The sequence below is a fragment of the Gymnoscopelus microlampas genome (genome assembly GCF_963454915.1).
Source record: "Gymnoscopelus microlampas genome assembly, chromosome: 10".
NCBI classification, from domain to species: Eukaryota; Metazoa; Chordata; class Actinopteri; order Myctophiformes; family Myctophidae; genus Gymnoscopelus; species Gymnoscopelus microlampas.
In genome coordinates, this window is record NC_139947.1 from 9,806,372 (window position 1) to 9,825,714 (window position 19,343).

Genomic DNA, 19,343 nt, shown 5'->3' on the forward strand with positions numbered 1-19,343 from the left:
TTAAGGTCAAGGTGTATATAACTAGAAGTTCGGGCCGCGTAACGTCTAGCGTGACGCGTCGTTCACTTTGCAGTGCCACCTTACAGGCACCTCACAGTGTGAGAGAGAGTTTTGTGCTCTCCTAAATCCACGGCAGGCTTTGAAAGTACCCACTTCAGAAAGAGGTGACGTGCATCACCTCTCCAATGACCAAAACCCACTTTGTGATTACTCAGACCTGGTATGGCAGACCTGTGGGGAGTGTGCAGTGGTGTACAATGTGAAAAGATAGTTGAAATCGCAGGAGATGAAGTTAGCAGTTTATTTGTGTAAAGGGTCGTCGGCGTGGGTTGTGTTGAGGATGGAAGCCGTCGAACTGGTGCATCCTACCTAGAATTTATAGGTAGGATGTGATGTCATGCGTGATGTCATGCTGTCGTGAGATTACGTCACACTGGCGTGATGTCAGATTACGTCACACTGGCCACATACAACGTACATACATACAGACAACCGACATGGCGCAGGATTCAAATTGTATATATAGATACTAGAAGTTCGGGCCGCTACGCGGCCCGAACGTCTAGCGTGACGCGTCGTTCACTTTGCAGTGCCACCTTACAGGCACCTCACAGTGTGAGAGAGAGTTTTGTGCTCTCCTAAATCCACGGCAGGCTTTGAAAGTACCCACTTCTGAGATTACGTCACACTGGCGTTGTCATCGTGATGTCAGATTACGTCACACCGTCACACTGGCGTCGCATACGGACAACCGACATGGCGCAGGATTCAAATTGTATATATAGATAGATAGATTCTAGAGTGTAAAGTCAGTCGGTATATGCACATCACCATATATGTACATAGTGGTCGGATCTGTGGCTCTGGACAACCGGATCTCTATCTGTCAGTCCATGTCCCTTTTATGCCCATATATGGAGATCGCTGATGTCATCAGCATATACCCATATATGGGCATGCCGCCTTTCGTGCCCATATATGGAGCTGACTGATTTGTTTGCACCTGATGCCATGACAACACATTGAACCTCAATGTGTTGTCATGGCATCAGGTGCAAACAAATCAGTCAGCTCCATATATGGGCATAAAACGCGTTATACCCATATATGCTGTTGAAGGTATAGTGAGTTGTGACAGGGTACAGCATAGGTGTCACTTCAATGTCTTTCTTTCTTTGTTGCAGGAGGACACCCTGCCTCCCATCTACATGCACTCAGGCAGCTCATCAGTGGAGGGGGCAGGAACTTGGCTTCACTATAACACCTACTGGACTCCCTGCTGTAGTCTTTACCAGACATGGACTATTATGCAAATGACATGTGCTGTCTGACCACGTGGAGCAGTGCACAGACGTGCTCCTGACCAGAGTGGAGAGACAGAGTGTTCTTGTGATAAATGGCAATAAACCCGAGGTTTATCACCTACAGTATAACACCCTCACGGACCATCCATCTCTCATGACAACGGGAGGCAACGCTCAAAGAAGTAATCACCTTTAAATACCCTTAAAGTGAGGGGAATCACTTGCATGGCGGGTTCTGAATGCCATGGCCAGCGTGTGGAAGTCCATTAACTTCCTCCAACATATCATGCTCAGCTTCTTATCAGCCTCCTGTAAAGTAAAGTAAAGTGGTGAAGCTGTAGCCAGATGTGTGGAGGATTGGAGGTGACTGGAGACGCCGCTGGAGGGCTCATCCAATGATGAACTAGAGATTGGCTCTATCTCTCTATCCATGGGTTCCAAAGCTTGACCCTGGCCATCACTGACTCAACTGATGAAGTTAAGCAGAAGACGGCTCAAGGTAGGAACCTTTGCTGTTGCTGATTGTGTTGTATGCCGTGTGATTACTAATGTGATTCAAACTGCTGTAGCCTACTATTGCTGTCATTTTGGGACCCAATGACTGGGTGTCAATGAAACCTGTTCAGTGAATGTTTCTAGACTTGAAGGCTGATTTGAATCTATCTGTTGTGTTGTTTCTGCTGTTCAAGTTGTGAGTTGTAACAGAGTACAGTTAGTCCTGTCACAATTATTACATAATCGTCTAATCACAATCATTTGGGATAATCTCAATTATTTTGCATAATCGTCATAATCGTTTCCACGTTGAAAAATGTTCTTATATACTTTCAAAAAATAGTGGAAATAGCAGGAAGAACAATGAATCGCAATTATTTAAGTGCCAATTAATCGTCAGGTAAAATGTCATAATCGTTACAGCCCTAAGTACAGTATACATACATGCATGTGGCTCTCGGTTGCTTCAATTATCCTGTGTGAGTTTGCTATGCTTCCTTTCAAATTCAAGCTAGAGGTTTTATTTTGGCCCTGACATCATTTGTAATTGAAGGCTGTTGTGAATCTGTTGTGTTCTGGCTGTTGTTGGAGTTTTTGAGTTAATTGTGACAAGGTGGCTGTATTAGTTCGATTGGTTTGGTGGCAACTCCTCTGTCAATGCAGGTCTATCCCTATGACCTATGTGGTACCCTGGTACTCCTCTCTGAGCCCTCAGTATCACTGTCACTACTTTCAATGGCCGCTTTTTCAAGTGTATGCATGACAGTGATTCTGCAAACAGCACATTGGGAGGTAATGTAGGTCTAGGAGGTTCAACACATCTAAAATGCAAAGTTACACCAGTCACACATGTGACCATTCACAAATTTAGGTTTTATATTGTCAAAACTGCTACTTTTCAGGATTCAAGTTCAAACAGATCAAAAGTAGCAGATCTACAAGCTTGAAATGCGTGTGTTCCGTGTTTTTGGATCTGCTACTTTTTATACCGTTTGTGTGACGCTATAGCAGGGCTACTCAACTTAAGGTAGCTCTGGGGCCACTCAGCAAAATACCAAAAGTCCAAGGGACGCAAGCTAAAAATGTCGGTCCTATTTTGGATTTTTCAATTTTGTAACACACTACACATTGTTATAAGAACATTTACATTTTGACATCATATTCTTTTCACTGTACCTGTTTATTTTGTGTGTATGTCCAGTGGCGTCAGTTCAGCAAAAGCAATGGCAAGGTTAGGGTTGCCAAATCCCAGAGATTGAAATAAGGGACACCTATCCTGTGCATGCGGCGAAGCCGCGCGGCCGGAGAAAAATTGGGGGTCAAACCCCCCCAAGCCCCCGAAATGCATAGATAGATAGATATATGCATTATACCTATAACACAATACAAACACAATGGTCTTGCACCTGCATCAGGCTACTATTCATGATTTTATTTCTTTCTTTCTTTTTTTTTTTTTTACCATGACGGGCCGCAGAGACGCTGCGTTGGGGCTGCATGCGGGCCGCGGCGGGTTGAGTAGCGCTGCGCTATAGTATGATCAAGTAGGGCATTAATTTACAAAATAACGCAACAAGTTAAATGATGGAGATAAGAGGTTTCTGACCGACAACAACAATGTAGTCTTCATTGGTTTATTTTTACCAATAACCATTCCGCATCAATGTCTTTTTGACGACGTTTCCAAACATAATTAAACACTCTTTTTTTTTTATGGCGCAGACAGGCCATGGATACTAACCAGGCCTGGAGCTTACCCAGTGGGCCAGTCAGTCATTTGCCATTCAAAGAGACACATTCAAAGATGAAAGTTAATAAAAGTATGAAATAATAATCGCATTGATTTCAAGTCATATCGTCCAGCCCTAGTGCTACTGTACACTGTAAAAAAAATCTGTAAAAAAGCATGGAAATGCTGTAAATTCTACAGTGAAAAACTGTAAATAAGAAAAACTATGAAAAAAATGTTTAATTTACAGTATTATTCTATAAATTAAAATAATATGTACGTAAAATCATTTTATAGTATTTTTTTGTTAAAATAACAACACATCTCTGTAAATTTACAGATTATTGTAATATATACACTGAAAAACTGTAATTTTAAAAAACTATACAAAATAGTAAGAACTACACCATTACAATGTAAGAAAAACATGTTATAACAGGTAGATATTATTTTACAGAAATAAGCTGTATTACGTTTTACTAATTAATATGTTATTATTTGTGGTATATTATACATTGAATCCCTTTCAATTTCACTGAAAAATACTTAACAATTTCCTTTTTTTTACTGTAAATTCCACAATATAAGTCTGTAAGATAATGGTTAGTTTCTGCAAGATTTACATTTTAAATTTGTAAATAGAACAACCATTTACTGCTGAATTACCATAAACCAAATATTTCTGTAACATTTACAAGCAGTTGTTGTGCTTTGGACATTGAATTCCACTCAATTCTACTGACAAATACGGGGCAAATAACGCTGTTTAGCTGTAAAAGCTGCATTAGGAAACTTTATTTTTAGCTCAGGAAATACAAAGGTGTTTGCACTGCGGCCATTTTTAATTAAAAGAGTTTTACAGTGAAAGCAACATCTAAATACTGCTGTAAAGACATTGACCTGAGGAAGGTAAGTTCCCTTTCTTTTTTTTCTCCAAAGATACATTTCTCTCATTTTCATATTCAGTATTTATTGCAGATAAGTTAATATATTGTTTTATTTAGTCTTTTAAGATAGGAAGTATGAGGGTAAAGGTGCATGCATAGTGAAATAAATCTAACCATTATTAACCATATAAACCATATAAACTGAAGTGATATTGATACATTCCAAATATTATCGAAGTATTCTGCAGCACCCCTGGACTTGTGTCAGGGCACCCTAGGGTGGGCCTGCTCATAAGTCTGACATCCCATTAGTCCGACCATTAGGTTTGCGTGCGGTTAGGGTTAGGGATAGGGTTAGTTTTAATGGGGTGCCACGTCACCCACTTTGAGAAACACTGCTCTAACTGACCTTTGGTGTTGAGTTGGTTTTGTGCCTGTGTGTCAAATAAAAGTGAACCAATATATGCAAAAGATGTTCCCCTTTATGCCATATTTTCCCTGATTGGACCTGTTAGGCCCAGGTCCAGGGGCCCAAAGGTCAGTGTATAGAGAGGCATGTTTCATGAACAGGCAAAGTAGGCAAATCGGAGAGCCGTAGGTTCAAGAGGGCTCATTGGAGTCCATTGATTGCCAACCCCTAAGCTTGATTTGGAAAATTCCCTACACCTGTTGAATTCCCCACACCTGCCATTTGATTACTTAGTCCACTTTTCACAGTCAGTTTGCACTCTACAGACATTCAACACACATTCTCCACAGACACTGCACTAGGACTTTCCAGAACCGCCTATCCCCCCGGTATGCTCATATATGGGCATCATTAACAGCATAAAAGGGAGAAGGACATCTCCATGTATGTGCATGAAAGGGACACAGGGACACAGGCAGACAGACAGATACAGAGATCTCAATATATATTGGGACACAGACATACAGCAGTGGTTCTGAAACTTTTTTGTCTCAGGTCACCCCTGTAAATAACTTTTTCATCTAAGCATTACATTGTTACTTTATAGATCCTTATTTTATATCATATTATTGGTACGTAAATATGTAAATATTTTCCCTAAGATACTTTATGTGTCACAAGGAAAACTTGAAAGAATAGTAGTTTCCATTACGACAGTTTGAAAATAACTTCATACTTGACAAACACTCCATCCCCATTCTGAGGGGAACATTCACCCAAAATAGCAGATTTACAAGCTCACAACGCGATGCATTGTGAGCTTGTAGATCGGCTATTTTTGGCAAGGAGGTTTGGTGGTCTGTCTTACAAAGTACAGAGGGTTTTAAGTGGTTAAAGTGAAGTGATATTGATACAGTCCAAATATTATTAAAGTATTCTGCGGCACCCCTAGACTTGTGTCTAAGCACCCACTTTGAGAGACCCTGAGATACAGAGATCTTCATACTGTATATGGGCACAAAAGGGACACAGACAGACGGTTACAATGGGTACCCTGACAAAGGGTATACCGGGTATTGCATAACAGGGTGGGCTATGTATTCCCTATTTGCATTGTACCCGAGTAGGCCGGTGCCCAACAGGCACCTGTCTAGTAGTGCCAATAAACGCATCTGCTAATGAAAGGCTGCTTGTTGATGGCACACACAGTAAGGCCTGACAGGCTTTAAACCCTAGCCCCCTGTCATTAACTATAACATCCAGAGATTCTATACTGGATGTTTTGTAGCCCAGTCCCTTTTACACTGTAGGTAAGAAGGGCATTTGTTGTCAATGTGTGTTTTGTGTTGTTCCATAAGCCAGTTTAGAGTTTAGATAACTTTTTCCAAGACAATGTTATCTCCTCAGTCATATGGAAATTATGCATTGTAACAGTGTTGGTTTCCTGTAAATAAAAACAGACAGTTGTGTAGTGTGTGTACATTCATTGGGTGGCTGGTTGTGGCACTTGCTTGCTGCACACATGCAGATCTACTGCATGTGGGGGGGGGGGCCAAGCCATCTCAGACACAGCGGTCCATAGACTGTTACACAGCAAAAATAGCAGATCTACAAGCTGATTGTTGTAAGCTTAGTGATCAGGTCTAAAAGAGATGCCAAGTTGAAAGTGGTATCTGTTTATCATCCATCCATCCTGCATATTCTTCCTATCACCCCTCCATCCTTCCATCTATCCATTCCTTGCAGAAATGTTATATTTTACTTCCTAATGGACAAAGTAATCATATGTTAAGTAAATGTATCTAAGCTGTTACAAGTAAACGTCCAGTGATGAGTAAAAGTCGAAAGGTATTGTCCTCAAAATAAAGTAAAAAAGATTTAAAAAAATACTCTATTATGTAGAGAGGCCCATTTCATCATTGTAATTAAATAAATCACTTTTAATTTTTAGGTGTTAAAAGTGTGTCTGATTACTTGATGTGCTGCTGGGTAGATTAAACTATAATAATACATAGAATTTATCATTTATATTTTGTATTAATAATCTGAATATGCAAACAAACTAGTGACTAAACCAGTCAAATACATATTTGCCTCTGAGATGTAGAGTATCATATTATGGAAATAATCAGGTCAATTCTTTGGTAAATCTGTTCCATAGGCCTATAGCTGTAAAAAAAAATATATATAGGCCTATTCTTATTGTTTGGCATTATATTAATTGTTAATCAATTGTAAATGATGGAAGGAATAGTTGCAGTTTTGCCATTACAGAATAATGTCATTTGATACATGTGCCTTGAGGCCATTTTAAATTTAATATGATTTCCATTCAATTTACATTCCTGTAAAAATAACCTCACTCCTCTGTTCAATTCAAAAAACTGCCTCCTCAAATCACAGAGCAGAGCAATCAGGAACACCTGGGAGGTTTAGAACAAACAGAAGGAAGTAACTGACTGCAGCCCATTCTATGCTTAGCTTTCAAGCAGTGAGGCACAGACAAGCCTGAAGCCTAGACAACGCACCTGTTGATTTATTTTTCTTAAGAGTTTGTTTTGTCGAAACTTGAACTAACTAACTGTTAGTAATTATTCATTCCTTCATTGTCTTCATTTGCTGTAATATTAACGCCAAACAGGTGTTAATTCTGCTGACGTTTTCTCCTTCCATTCTGGCAACGTGAGCAAGGTAAAACCCTACATGTATTTAGCTCAAAATGATTACATGCCGTTTTTGCAGCTCCAATATAGAGACTTTGCGTGGCTATATTTTGCATTGTAAAATACATAGAAACGAGTCATGCTTATTCAAATGTGAAGGCCCTGGCTGCAAGAGGACATTTACTAGTTATGGGTCCTTTAGAAGTCATTTTTACCGCCATCATAATGCCCCTGCATCCTCTTTTAGTCCCAAAGCCACTGATATACATCTCAAATGTTCGATTTCACTATGTGACTGTCAATTTCAGACAGTGAAAGACTATATTTCACACTTAAAACAGCATTTGCTGGAGGGAAGAGTTGTGACATGTCCGGTTACTGGATGTAAAAATACATTTAATGTGAAATCATCATTTACTGCTCATATGTCCAGGAAACACAAAGGATATACTTTTGACAGTATGTTTACAGAATCTCAACCTTCTGAATCTGCTGAGTCAGCATGTGACAATGGGAATGCTGCCCCCCAGAGCTCAAATGATGCAATTGATAGCATGGAATTACCAAATAATTTCAACGAGGCTTATCTTAGAAATATGTCTCTCTTCTACCTAAAATTGCAAGGGCAACTCCTTCTTCCAGCTTCAACAATACAGACAATTGTTGAAGAGATGCAGAATGTGTATGAGTTGGGACAGGATTACACTTTAAGTAAATTACATTCACTTTTAAAAAAGGACATGTGTCTAACAGATGATGTTATTACTAAAATCAGTGACTGTGTGAAACAGTCAGATCTGTTCTATGTCTGTCATAAGGGACCACTGAGGACAATATATTCAAGAGGCCAGGCATTCAAAAGCATGTTTAATTATGTGGAGCCTAAAAAAATACCACTAGGAACTGATGAAAATATGATTCCACGGTTTGCTTATTATGTACCTGTGAAACAAACACTAATTGGCTTATTAGAATCAGAACTATGGAAGCATTCAGTGTCACAACAGCAATCTTGTGAAACAGACTCAGATGTTTTTAATGACGTAAGTGATGGAAAAACCTTTAAGTCCAACCCGTTCTTTATAAAAAACCCTGGATGCCTAAAATTAATTCTGTACCAAGATGCTTTTGAATTAGTCAATCCATTGGGCTCTGCTAAAAAAAAACACAAGATTCTTGCAGTCTATGTGACTCTGGCTAATTTACCTATTCATTTGAGATCCAATACTGATCACATGTCCCTTGTGCAACTTTGTACAGAAAGTGACTTGAAAAAATTTAAAAGTGCTAAAGTTTTCTCAGAGCTGTTGGTGGATTTAAAAGATTTGGAAGAAAATGGAATCATTGTAGGTGGTGATACAGTAAAAGGCGCCCTGTTTAGTATTCTTGGTGATAATTTGGGTTCACACGGCATTGGTGGATTTGTTGAAAACTTCAGTAAAGCCCAGTATTTTTGCAGGTATTGTGAAATCACACAAAGAGAGTTTCAGAGTGATGACCCAAATGTTCTTGGTCCACAGCGCACACCTGAATCTTATGACACTACTGTTGGTGACCTAGAAGCAGGAGACAGTGAGCACATCAAAGGCATAAAGGTAAACTCTGTTTTCAATGCACTAAAATCTTATCATGTATGCCAGCCAGGTCTACCACCTTGTTTAGGCCATGACATGTTTGAGGGTGTGTTATCATTTGATGTTGCACTGTACTTGAAGTATCTAATTAAGCAAAAGAAGTGGCTTACTTATTCAGATTTGAACCGACGTATCAAGCAGTTCCAATACAAAGGGTCAGATGCTTTGACAAAGCCTTGTGTTGTCAACTCTAAGGTATCCAAGCTTTCAGGTCAAGCCGTCCAGAATTGGAATTTTTTACGGTTGTTGCCTGTATTAATTGGTGACAAAGTGAAAAACCCAGATGATGAAGTCTGGCAGTTAACTCTCCAGCTTAAAGATATCGTTGAATTTATATGTGCACAAAAGATTTCGTCAGCAGAGGTAGCCTATCTTGAAATTCTAATCCAGGAATATTTGGATTCAAGAAAGAGTTTGTTTCCTAAGAATAAACTAAAACCAAAACACCATTACCTGCGCCACTATCCGGCATTAATTTTGAAATTTGGACCCTTGATAAGATTATGGACGATGCGCTTCGAAAGTAAACACTGTTACTTTAAGAGATGTGCCAGGCATTTGAAAAACTTTAAGAACATCTGCCAAACTTTATCTGAACGACATCAGCTGTTTAATTCATATATCATAGCTCGGCCAGGATTAATTCTGCAAGTTAAAGACAGTTGTAGGTTTTATCAAAATCTCTACAGTGAGACAATTCAACATGCAGTGAGAGGGTTTTATTTTTCAGAAAACAATACTATCGTTTCCACTGACATACTGTATAAAGGCACATCTTATAAAAAAGGGCATTTCCTTGTCTCACAAAATGATGAGTCCATGGAGTTTGGAGAACTGCTCATGATTTTAATTCAAAATGATGCAACTGTTTATTTTGTGATGGAAATCCATGAATCTCACTATTATTCGGAATACCATCTATACTCAGTTAGAAAACAGAGTACAAAGTTACAATGTCTTTACATTAATGACTTGGTAGATTTTTATCCTTTAACATCATACATTCTTAACGGGCACCAAGTCATTCCTCTGAAACACAGTGTGTTGTCGAAATAAACATCTAAGCCACTGTGATGGAGACCATGCACAAGAAAGAGAAAAAAAGAAAATGCATTTACTGTGTGTGTGTGTGTGTGTGTGTGTGTGTGTGTGTGTGTGTATGATATATATTGTCAAATTACTGTAGTCTTGTCATTAATGCTTTTGAAAAATGTAATTTGTTCTTCCCATTCCAGCAATGGAGGAGACATTTCTTCACAGCGCCATTACTGCGGTCCTACCTGACCTTTCAGAGGTCATTGTCAAGATTCTAGAAGAGAAATTAGAGGCATTGGGGGTGGAGACATCTGATGATTTTCAGTTTGTTTCAGAAGACGATTTGCTGTCATCATTGAGGCCAATTCAAGCCCGAAAGCTCCTTGAGGCTTGGAAGCAGAAATGTAAGTAAATTATTGCAGGATACAGTACATTGTAAATATGGCTTAAACTTAATTTATGTCCCATAGCACGCACACATATACGTACACAGGAAAAGTATGTCTCTGTATGTGCACACAGTAAATTGAAATGAAGACGCACAGTAAAATGCATTAATATATAGATGAAATGTATGTGTGTTTTGCAGACCAGACTCCTGAAACCAGCTGCTCAGGTAGTGGTGGTTCACCTGGATGCCCTCGTCCGTCATCTGGGGCGTCAATATCATCTGGTACACACTTTGAGTGTTTCTTTTGAAATACAGGATGCAAGTGCCAAAGTAATTCGGTGATATACAAACATTCATATTGTGTAACTTTATGTGTATGCCTTTGTATGAATGTGTTTTTCAGACCAGACTCCTGAAACCGGCAGCTTAGCTGCTGCTTCACCAGAATGGCCCGGTCCGTCATCTTTGGCATCAGTATCATCTCGTGCAGCTGCATCATCTGGTGCATCATCAGGACTGTCTGCATCACCAAGAAGTTCATCATCAAATGATTCCAACATCTTCCGAAGTCCTGACAGAGACTGGGTGGAGAGCTTCATGATACCGTGGGATCAGTTCCCAGATGAACTTATCCACTCATTGGAGAGAGGAGAAGGACCATCAAGTAAACTGAGAAAGGAGATGATCCGGATTCTGGTCATTGCAATGAAGAAAAAATGTTCTCAGTTAGGGTCCAAGCACGCAGAGGTAGTTGCCAAAAAAATGGTGGAAAAATACCCCAAATCTCTGAAAGACGTAATAGCAGGAGATGTCCCTGGGACAGGATATGACTCTATAAAAAAGCAATTGGTATGTAGGATAAATAATCAAAGGCGACCTGAGATTCCCCACATGAGGAAACGAAAGCGTGGTGAATCTGATTCTGGCTCTACCACAGACGAAGTCAGTCCTGAACGAAGAGCAGCAGTCCAGGACACATATGGGTGCATCAACTGGCAGCAAAAATTATTGCCCCTAGGAGAGACCACACAGAGCCAGCTACAGAAGAAAGCTAAAATGAAGATGATGGAGGAACAGCAAACTGATGTGGATCAAGATGAAGTCAAAGGTCTAATGAGGGCGACTTTCTACACACAACGAAAAGAGGTAAACCAGGGGAAAAGCATCAAGGACCTTCTGGCAGAGTGGCCATTGTGCTTCCAGGAACTTGGCATGGTGGTCCATTTCCAGAATCTTACTGGAATTGAGCTGAAAGAGGTTTTCGGACGGAATCTGGAAGTCAAGGGAGAACGTCTCCTGAAGTACTTGAACTGCAATCCTCTAAAGATCAGCCAAAGGTACATGGACGCCCACACAAAGTACAAATTGATGAGGGGAGAGCAGGGTGGTATGTCTGACGATGTAAAAGAGATGGTGCTCCTTCTACTGGCCTACTTCAAAGAGAAAGAGGATGAAATGTTCCGTTATGTGGAGCAAACATGCCTGGCACGGGAAGTTCAGATGGACAATGTTCCCTTGACTCCAGCCATCATTGTGTGTGGTAAGTTATGTTTTTTTTCCTTTTTTTTTGGTTCTGTCTATTGTGTAAAACACACACATTTTAAAATCTAAAAACATCTCAATGTGTTTGTGTTACGTTTTATTTGAATGTTGCTTGTTTTTTTGTTTTGCTCCTTTTTTTAGGGAAGTCCTGCTATTCAGCAAAACGCTATATGCTGAGTGTTGACCAAGTCATTGTACATGACAACATTCCCACCTTCGTGTCAGCAGTGTGCATGATGTTTGGGAGCTACTATTGCTTCAACATTCACTACCCATCAGCGCTGGCATCAACCTTGGAGTTTCTTCAGAGGTGTGTATTTTTTGGTTTGCTTTTTAAATTTTTTAATTTAACTGAAAGAAAGTAGTGCTGCCTACTCAAAATCTTTGCCATATGAAGTTGCTTTAATATAATAACTTGAATAGAAAAGGATCAACTTTTGTTTTTTTCTTTACATAGCCGTTTTATAATCTATACATTTCTTCTGTGACTGCAGGTGTATGTTCTCAATCAACCCAGAGAAAGGCACTAAAGTGGAGAGCAAAAAAGCACGTCTCAGTGTCAATCCTAGGGTGTCTACCTTGATCCAGGCTCTGTCGGACCATGAGTGGCGTGATGTTTGAATGGTAAGATTTTTGGCCACACACACACAGTGAAATTCGTGCAGAGATGTACATGCATATGGTAAGTACACACTCACATTTTATGTCCACACGATTATAAAGTACACTAACATTACTGTCGAAACCCTCCAACAACTAGTCTGGCCATGTCCCCTGTGCCTTCCTGTTGATTGTGATCAAGCACTAAGCCACAGAATTGCAAAATGCCTTCTAAATCTGCACCGACTACATGCAAGCACGCACACACAGTACTTAAATATACACACCCATTATTAATATAATTTTTCTTATATTTTCCCAGGTGTCATCCATCAACCAATGCAGATAAAGTGGAGAAGACTAACACCACCCCCCCCCCCCCCCCCCTTACGTGAAACTTGACTCCAGGAACCTTTGGTAAACTTTAATGTGCAGTACACAGTGCACACAGAGATGTGTCTTTTTTTGTTTATTTTTGTTTTTGGATTTGATGTACAAAACTGTTGTAAGTTGTTTATACAACTTACAACAGCCAGGTCTACCACCTTGTTTAGGCCATGACATGTTTGAGGGTGTGTTATCATTTGAAGTATCTAATTAAGCAAAAGAAGTGGCTTACTTATTCAGATTTGAACCGACGTATCAAGCAGTTCCAATACAAAGGGTCAGATGCTTTGAAAAAGCCTTGTGTTGTCAACTCTAAGGTACCCAAGCTTTCAGGTCAAGCCGTCCAGAATTGGATTTTTTTTTAACGGTTGTTGCCTGTATTAATTGGTGACAAAGTGAAAAACCCAGATGATGAAGTCTGGCAGTTAACTCTCCAGCTTAAAGATATCGTTGAATTTATATGTGCACAAAAGATTTCGTCAGCAGAGGTAGCCTATCTTGAAATTCTAATCCAGGAATATTTGGATTCAAGAAAGAGTTTGTTTCCTAAGAATAAACTAAAACCAAAACACCATTACCTGCGCCACTATCCGGCATTAATCTTGAAATTTGGACCCTTGATAAGATTATGGACGATGCGCTTCGAAAGTAAACACTGTTACTTTAAGAGATGTGCCAGGCATTTGAAAAACTTTAAGAACATCTGCCAAACTTTATCTGAACGACATCAGCTGTTTCATTCATACATCATAGCTCGGCCAGGATTAATGAAAGGAACCTTTGGTAAACTTTAATATGCAGTACACAGTGCACACAGAGACGTGTCTTTTTTTGTTTGTTTTTGGATTTGATGTACAAAAAAAGTATATGCTAGGGTTTAAATGTATACAATTTGTTTATACAACTTGCAAAAATTGAATTGAAAGTAGTTTATTTTGATTGATTTTTCTTTATTTTTCATATACTTTTTATTTGTCTTAGTACAAGCAGTCTAAATATTTTTGGAAAAAATGTCTTGCTTAATTAGCTGGAGAGACAGTTAGACCCCATGTTACTGATACACTATAAATATCAGAATTTATAGCACCTAAGACCTTGTAAGGAATGTTATTCCTAGCCTATATTGTAGGCTACATTAAATAACTTTTTTCACAATTTCTAAGTACATAAAATGTATGTATGTTTATAGCAGTTGAAAATAAAGTTATTGCAGTATTTTCAGTATTTGTTTTCACTGTCATTAATACAACTTTTACAGTTGAGCACTGTTATTGAATTGAATGGAACTAGATGTACAATAAGCGACAACGACATGTAAATATGAAAAAAATAATTGGTGTAAAAACACCCTGATAATGCAATTTCTGCAGAATAAAGCTATTGTATTTACCACTCTAAAATCTAAAAACTGCTGGAAAAAACTGTTAATTGACACATTTTATATATTTTTTAAAAAGTTAATTTTAACTCTTTGCAGGGAATTAATGTTAATTGTGACATTTTATAATGCAGCTTTTACAGTTAAAACATGTTATTTGTAATTGAATGGGATTTAATGTAAAATTTACAACAACTGCATGTAAAGGTTACTGTATTTACCAGTATAAAGTCTAAAATTAGCTGGAAGAAATGTTAATTGAGACATTTTATAATGCAGCTTTTAAAGTTTAAAAATGTTATTTGAAAGGGATTTAATGTAAAATCTACAACAACTGCATGTAAAAGCTACTTAATAATTGGTCGAATTCAATAGAAAATACTGTTGTATTTACCGGTTAAAAATGTAAATTAAAACAGTTTTATGCTGTAAAATGATTTTACAGGATTGTGTTGTAAAGTAGTTACAACGTTTTTCTGTATTTTTAACTAAATTAAAATGGCAACCCGGCTGCCAGTATTTTCCTGTAATTTTACATTTTTTTTTTTTACAGTGTAGGTCTAGCAGTGTGTCAAATTGTTATGATTTGACAGATAATGTGAATCTTGCATGAAGGGTAGATTATGTAATGGCTACCATATGGACTGTGATGGGCGTGGGCTCATCTCAATAATTACCTGTATATGGACTGTGGTGGGCTCATCTAAGTAATTACATGGACTGTGGTGGGCTAATCTTAAGTAATTACCTATATGGACTGTGGTGGGCTCATCTAAGTAATTACCTGTACATGGACTGTGGTGGGCTCATCTAAGTAATTACCTGTACATGGACTGTGGTGGGCTCATCTAAGTAATTACCTGTATATGGACTGTGGTGGGCTCATCTCAATAATTAACTGTATGGACTTTGGTGGGCTCATCCCAATCTGTAGCCATCATCCGAAAAGGAGCAGATGTGCAACTGACACAGGTGTGCGTTTTAAAATATGTTTCAACGTTTTTCAGGCTAAGGACCCCCTTAGCTGAGAAAGAGATGAACATTTTGTATAAACTTTTGTTGCAAATTTGTTTCTACACCAAAACTTTTTGCCGAAAATAGCCGATCTTTCAGTCATTAAGACCTGAGACGATTCTTAAAAATGTTTTCTAAATCCTAACAGTTTTTTGAAAAAAATCAAAAAAACTTTTTGTTCAAGATTATTCAAAAATAGCAGATCTACAAGCTCATAGCGCGGCACTATGAGCTTGTAGATCTGCTATTTTTGAATAGCCAAAGAAATCTAAAATGACACAGATGCGTTCCAGGTCTTAATGGGTTAGATTCCATAGAAGTCTTCAATGGAAGCACGTTGCGCACGTATGCGAGAACACATATTCAGAAGCATTATCTCCCGTTTTTCATAAAACCCCACTCTGTGATTATTTCAACTGGTTGGCTGTATGTACGGTAGGAATATTATGTTAAGAATCATATTCATCTTTTCAAATATAATATTCGCACATCCACTTGGTTCAGATGCAGGGGTGTTGGACAGTTACAAATGAAGCAATCATGAACAGAAATTCACGAACAAAAATCTTGCGCAGCAGCATCAGTTTTATTCATGATTTTTTTTTGTTCATGGCCTTGGCCAAACAAACATTTTCAGTTGTGAGATTTTATTTTGCTTCAATCCATGCTAGCTGTCTTTGTAAGATTGAAGACGTGGCGAATTTGCGGGAGATGTCATGTCTTAATGGTCAGCTTTAGTAATGTATAATATTATTAATAGAAATTAATGAACAGCACTCTTTGACACTTCTGAGGTTAGCACACAGGTATGGTGGGGTGAATGTGGTATTTTGTTTCATACGTAACAGCAGGTTGGACGCAAGTTTCTAAATCTTGTGCCATTGTAGACTATAGTGCAGTGGTTCTCAAAGTGAGGTCTGGGGACCCCCAGGGGTCTTGGAGGGGTTCCAGGTGGTTTCCAGCAACATTTGTTACCGTGGTTTATTTTTTTTATCAATTTTTAAAAATCTTAAGTATTTGGAAAATGCTGAATGAATAATTTAGTATTTTTTAACATAAATATTCTCTTCTAGGGGGGCCCTGGCACAAAACCTTTGCAGATAGGGGTCTACCACCAAATACATACCATTTTGGTGGTCCTTGACAGAAACCGCTGGCGTAGACTATATTGCACACATGGGCAACATACTGTCCGAGGCCCAGACTGGTGCTCCTAGCTGGACCATCTCAATCCGGGCCGCGACTTCCTCAGAGGAAAACAAAACAACCCCCATAAAACTATCTAAAAGGCAGTGGATTTGGAAACAAATTAATAATGAACTAGTTCCAAATATTGGCAATTAATATTTAGAATTTGAGTCCATGTCGCATGCACTCCACTAATGCAAGTAACTGTACGTACTTGTTAAATATCAAATGTTTACAACTGTGAAACAGTTTTTCTTTTTTACATAATAAAATGGTGTCTCTTCAGTGACCTATGAAGTGGTGCCTATACGACAAGAGGCAGGATATACATTAGTAGGTTAATTTAAACGAGGTATAAATAAATATGTTTTTGGCGTAGTAGGCCCCAGCGTCCTCCAACTCAACTCCTCCCTCCTCTCCGGCCCTGTCATCCTTTCCTGGCATGGTTCCAGTCCTACCTCACTGACAGAACCTTTTCTGTTCAGCTAGGGGATTTCTCGTCACCTGCGGCCTCTGGAGTTCCTCAAGGCTCAATTCTGGGTCCTATTCTTTTTCTTTTACACGTGGCCCTATTTCCTCTAAATATAACATTGATTTCCATTGCTATGCGGACGATGTCCAAACTCACAGTTAATGCAAATTACTCATTTCAGCTGTTTTATTTTTGCATGTCCTGTGACTATGTTGTGGCATAAGGCCTGTTCTCTTGATCCCTGCTATGTACAGCACTTTGGTCAATTTTGATTGTTGTAAATGTGCTATATAAGTAAAGCTTGATCTGACGATAAAGACCCCTCCGCTACGGGGTCTAATCACCTGTCTGGGTTTCTCAATAATGACCATGCTCCCCATTGATTACCCCCTGCATAATGCATTGATGTGGCTTGTTTTATGAAAGTAATCTTTTCATTGTGAGTAACACCGTAGTGACACATACAGCTGAGTTCTAGATCTTCTATCTTTTGCTGTCGAACCCTGCCTTTTAGTAACAATTTCACTTTCATTTCTTTCACACTCACTAACGTGAGCCAAAACATAAAGAAGAAATGAGAAAGGAAAAGAGCGGGCTGGATATGGATGGAAAGAGAAGGAATTGAATGGCTACAGATAATGGGAAGAAGGGAAATTAAAAGTCAATTGCGGAGACGTGTGTGTGTGTGTGTGTGTGTGTGTGTGTGTGTGTGTGTGTGTGTGTGTGTGTGTGTGTGTGTGTGTGTGTGTGTGTGTGTGTGTGTGTGTGTGTGTGTGCGTGCGTGCGTGCGTGCGTGCGTGCGCGCGCGCGCGCGCGCGCGTGCGTGCGTGCGTGCGCAATTAAATGTACACAACTCAGAATGGAATCGACAGACGCGCCCAGCGGGCAAAATCGAACTCTGGACGGATGCAATTTCCCTGCCAATAGCCTACGCTCTGAATCACAGTGGTGTGGTGGAATTTATTTTGAGGTACTTTTACTTTACTTGAGTATTACATTTTTTTGTTATACTTCTGTTTCCCTAGAGTTACTACTTAATTTTCAGATTTTGATTATTATTACAAAACATATACATTCGGCAATTAAGGCCTATTTTATCCATCTGCCATTTGAAAGCTACAAGCTTACGATGCGTTGTTGCAAGCTTGTAGGGCTGCTTTTTTTTTTCGAAAGATCTTTCGAAAGAGTTATTTTACTTTGCTACTTTAATCCTGGGAGCAGTATGGGTTAGCGCCCCAGGCTGTGTCTTTCGTGAGGAAGAAGCCCGACAAACCCACGGTGAGGCCTTTAGGAGGGCCATTCAATCAATCCGCTAGTGGAGCCTGCAGTACCACCACGGCCCAAGGAACCATCACGCCAGAAGGAAATGTTTGGATCTGGGCGGTGCATCTGATCTGGCGCAGCGCTCAGGTCCTGGACCTGGTGAGACGAAGGATGAGCCCAGCCAGGAGACAACCCACAGGTTGTGGCACTATTTAACTTTTTTAATGAAAAACATGTAATCTCTATGGTATGGAGTTTTTTTTAATCCTACTATAATTCTAGTAACCTCTGTCTGTAGTGGTGAGTACGTGAGTGAAGATACCCGGTTCTCCTCACTGGCTGGACCAATTGCTCTGATTTTGCACACAGCCATTGACCATTACCATCTGAACGCAACTGTGAAGCCCGTTTTTCAATTTCATCAAATCTCAGCTTCTTATTAGCGTTTTTGTGTCAAACACTGTCGCCATAGTTACGGGGCTGCACAGCTATGGGACGAACTGCCTCCCGGGTTGCCAGATCATGTGCGCATATCCCCCCACGGATGCGTCGACCGGGTATGGTCTAGTACAATATAACTTATACAATTGGGGTGGTTGTATTTTGTCTCCCTGCTCTTCTATTGAGACTTTTAGATTGTGTCAAAGGTCATGTCTCACCTAAAGACGAATCCACAGAGCGCTGCGGTGTCAGACTCCTGCTGCGGTGTGCATTCTGACACAGTTACATGATTGCGCCATGGGGAGCGCTCTGTGGATTTGTCAATAGACACAGGATCTGACATGAATTTTCACCTGATGGTCAAGATTCAATTCATCCCCTGAGCAAGCAGGTAGGCTCTATTAGCTCAATGGTAAAAAATGTATAAATATTGCAGCTTTAAAGGCAGACTAGGTAGATTTTCAGATCTGTGTGTGTACACACTCCCCCTCTCCCCTCTCTGACGGGTATC

At 39.5% G+C, this 19,343-nt stretch overlaps 2 protein-coding genes across 2 annotated transcripts in view; both read left to right on the forward strand.

The window, feature by feature from the left end:
• LOC311053419 (E3 ubiquitin-protein ligase TRIM39-like) overlaps positions 1–19,343 on the forward strand; it is a 479,738-nt gene that overhangs the window by 229,356 nt on the left and 231,039 nt on the right. The gene's annotated exons all lie outside the window — the stretch shown is intronic.
• Positions 7,387–12,710, forward strand: LOC311054068 (uncharacterized protein; the record flags this gene model as incomplete). The annotated part of the gene is made up of 7 exons (XM_084069948.1): positions 7,387–7,515; positions 9,008–9,082; positions 10,357–10,560; positions 10,746–10,829; positions 10,951–12,087; positions 12,231–12,399; positions 12,584–12,710. The coding sequence occupies exons 3-7, from the start codon at positions 10,359–10,361 to the stop codon at positions 12,708–12,710; spliced, it is 1,719 nt and encodes a 572-aa protein (XP_083926074.1). The 5' UTR covers positions 7,387–7,515; positions 9,008–9,082; positions 10,357–10,358.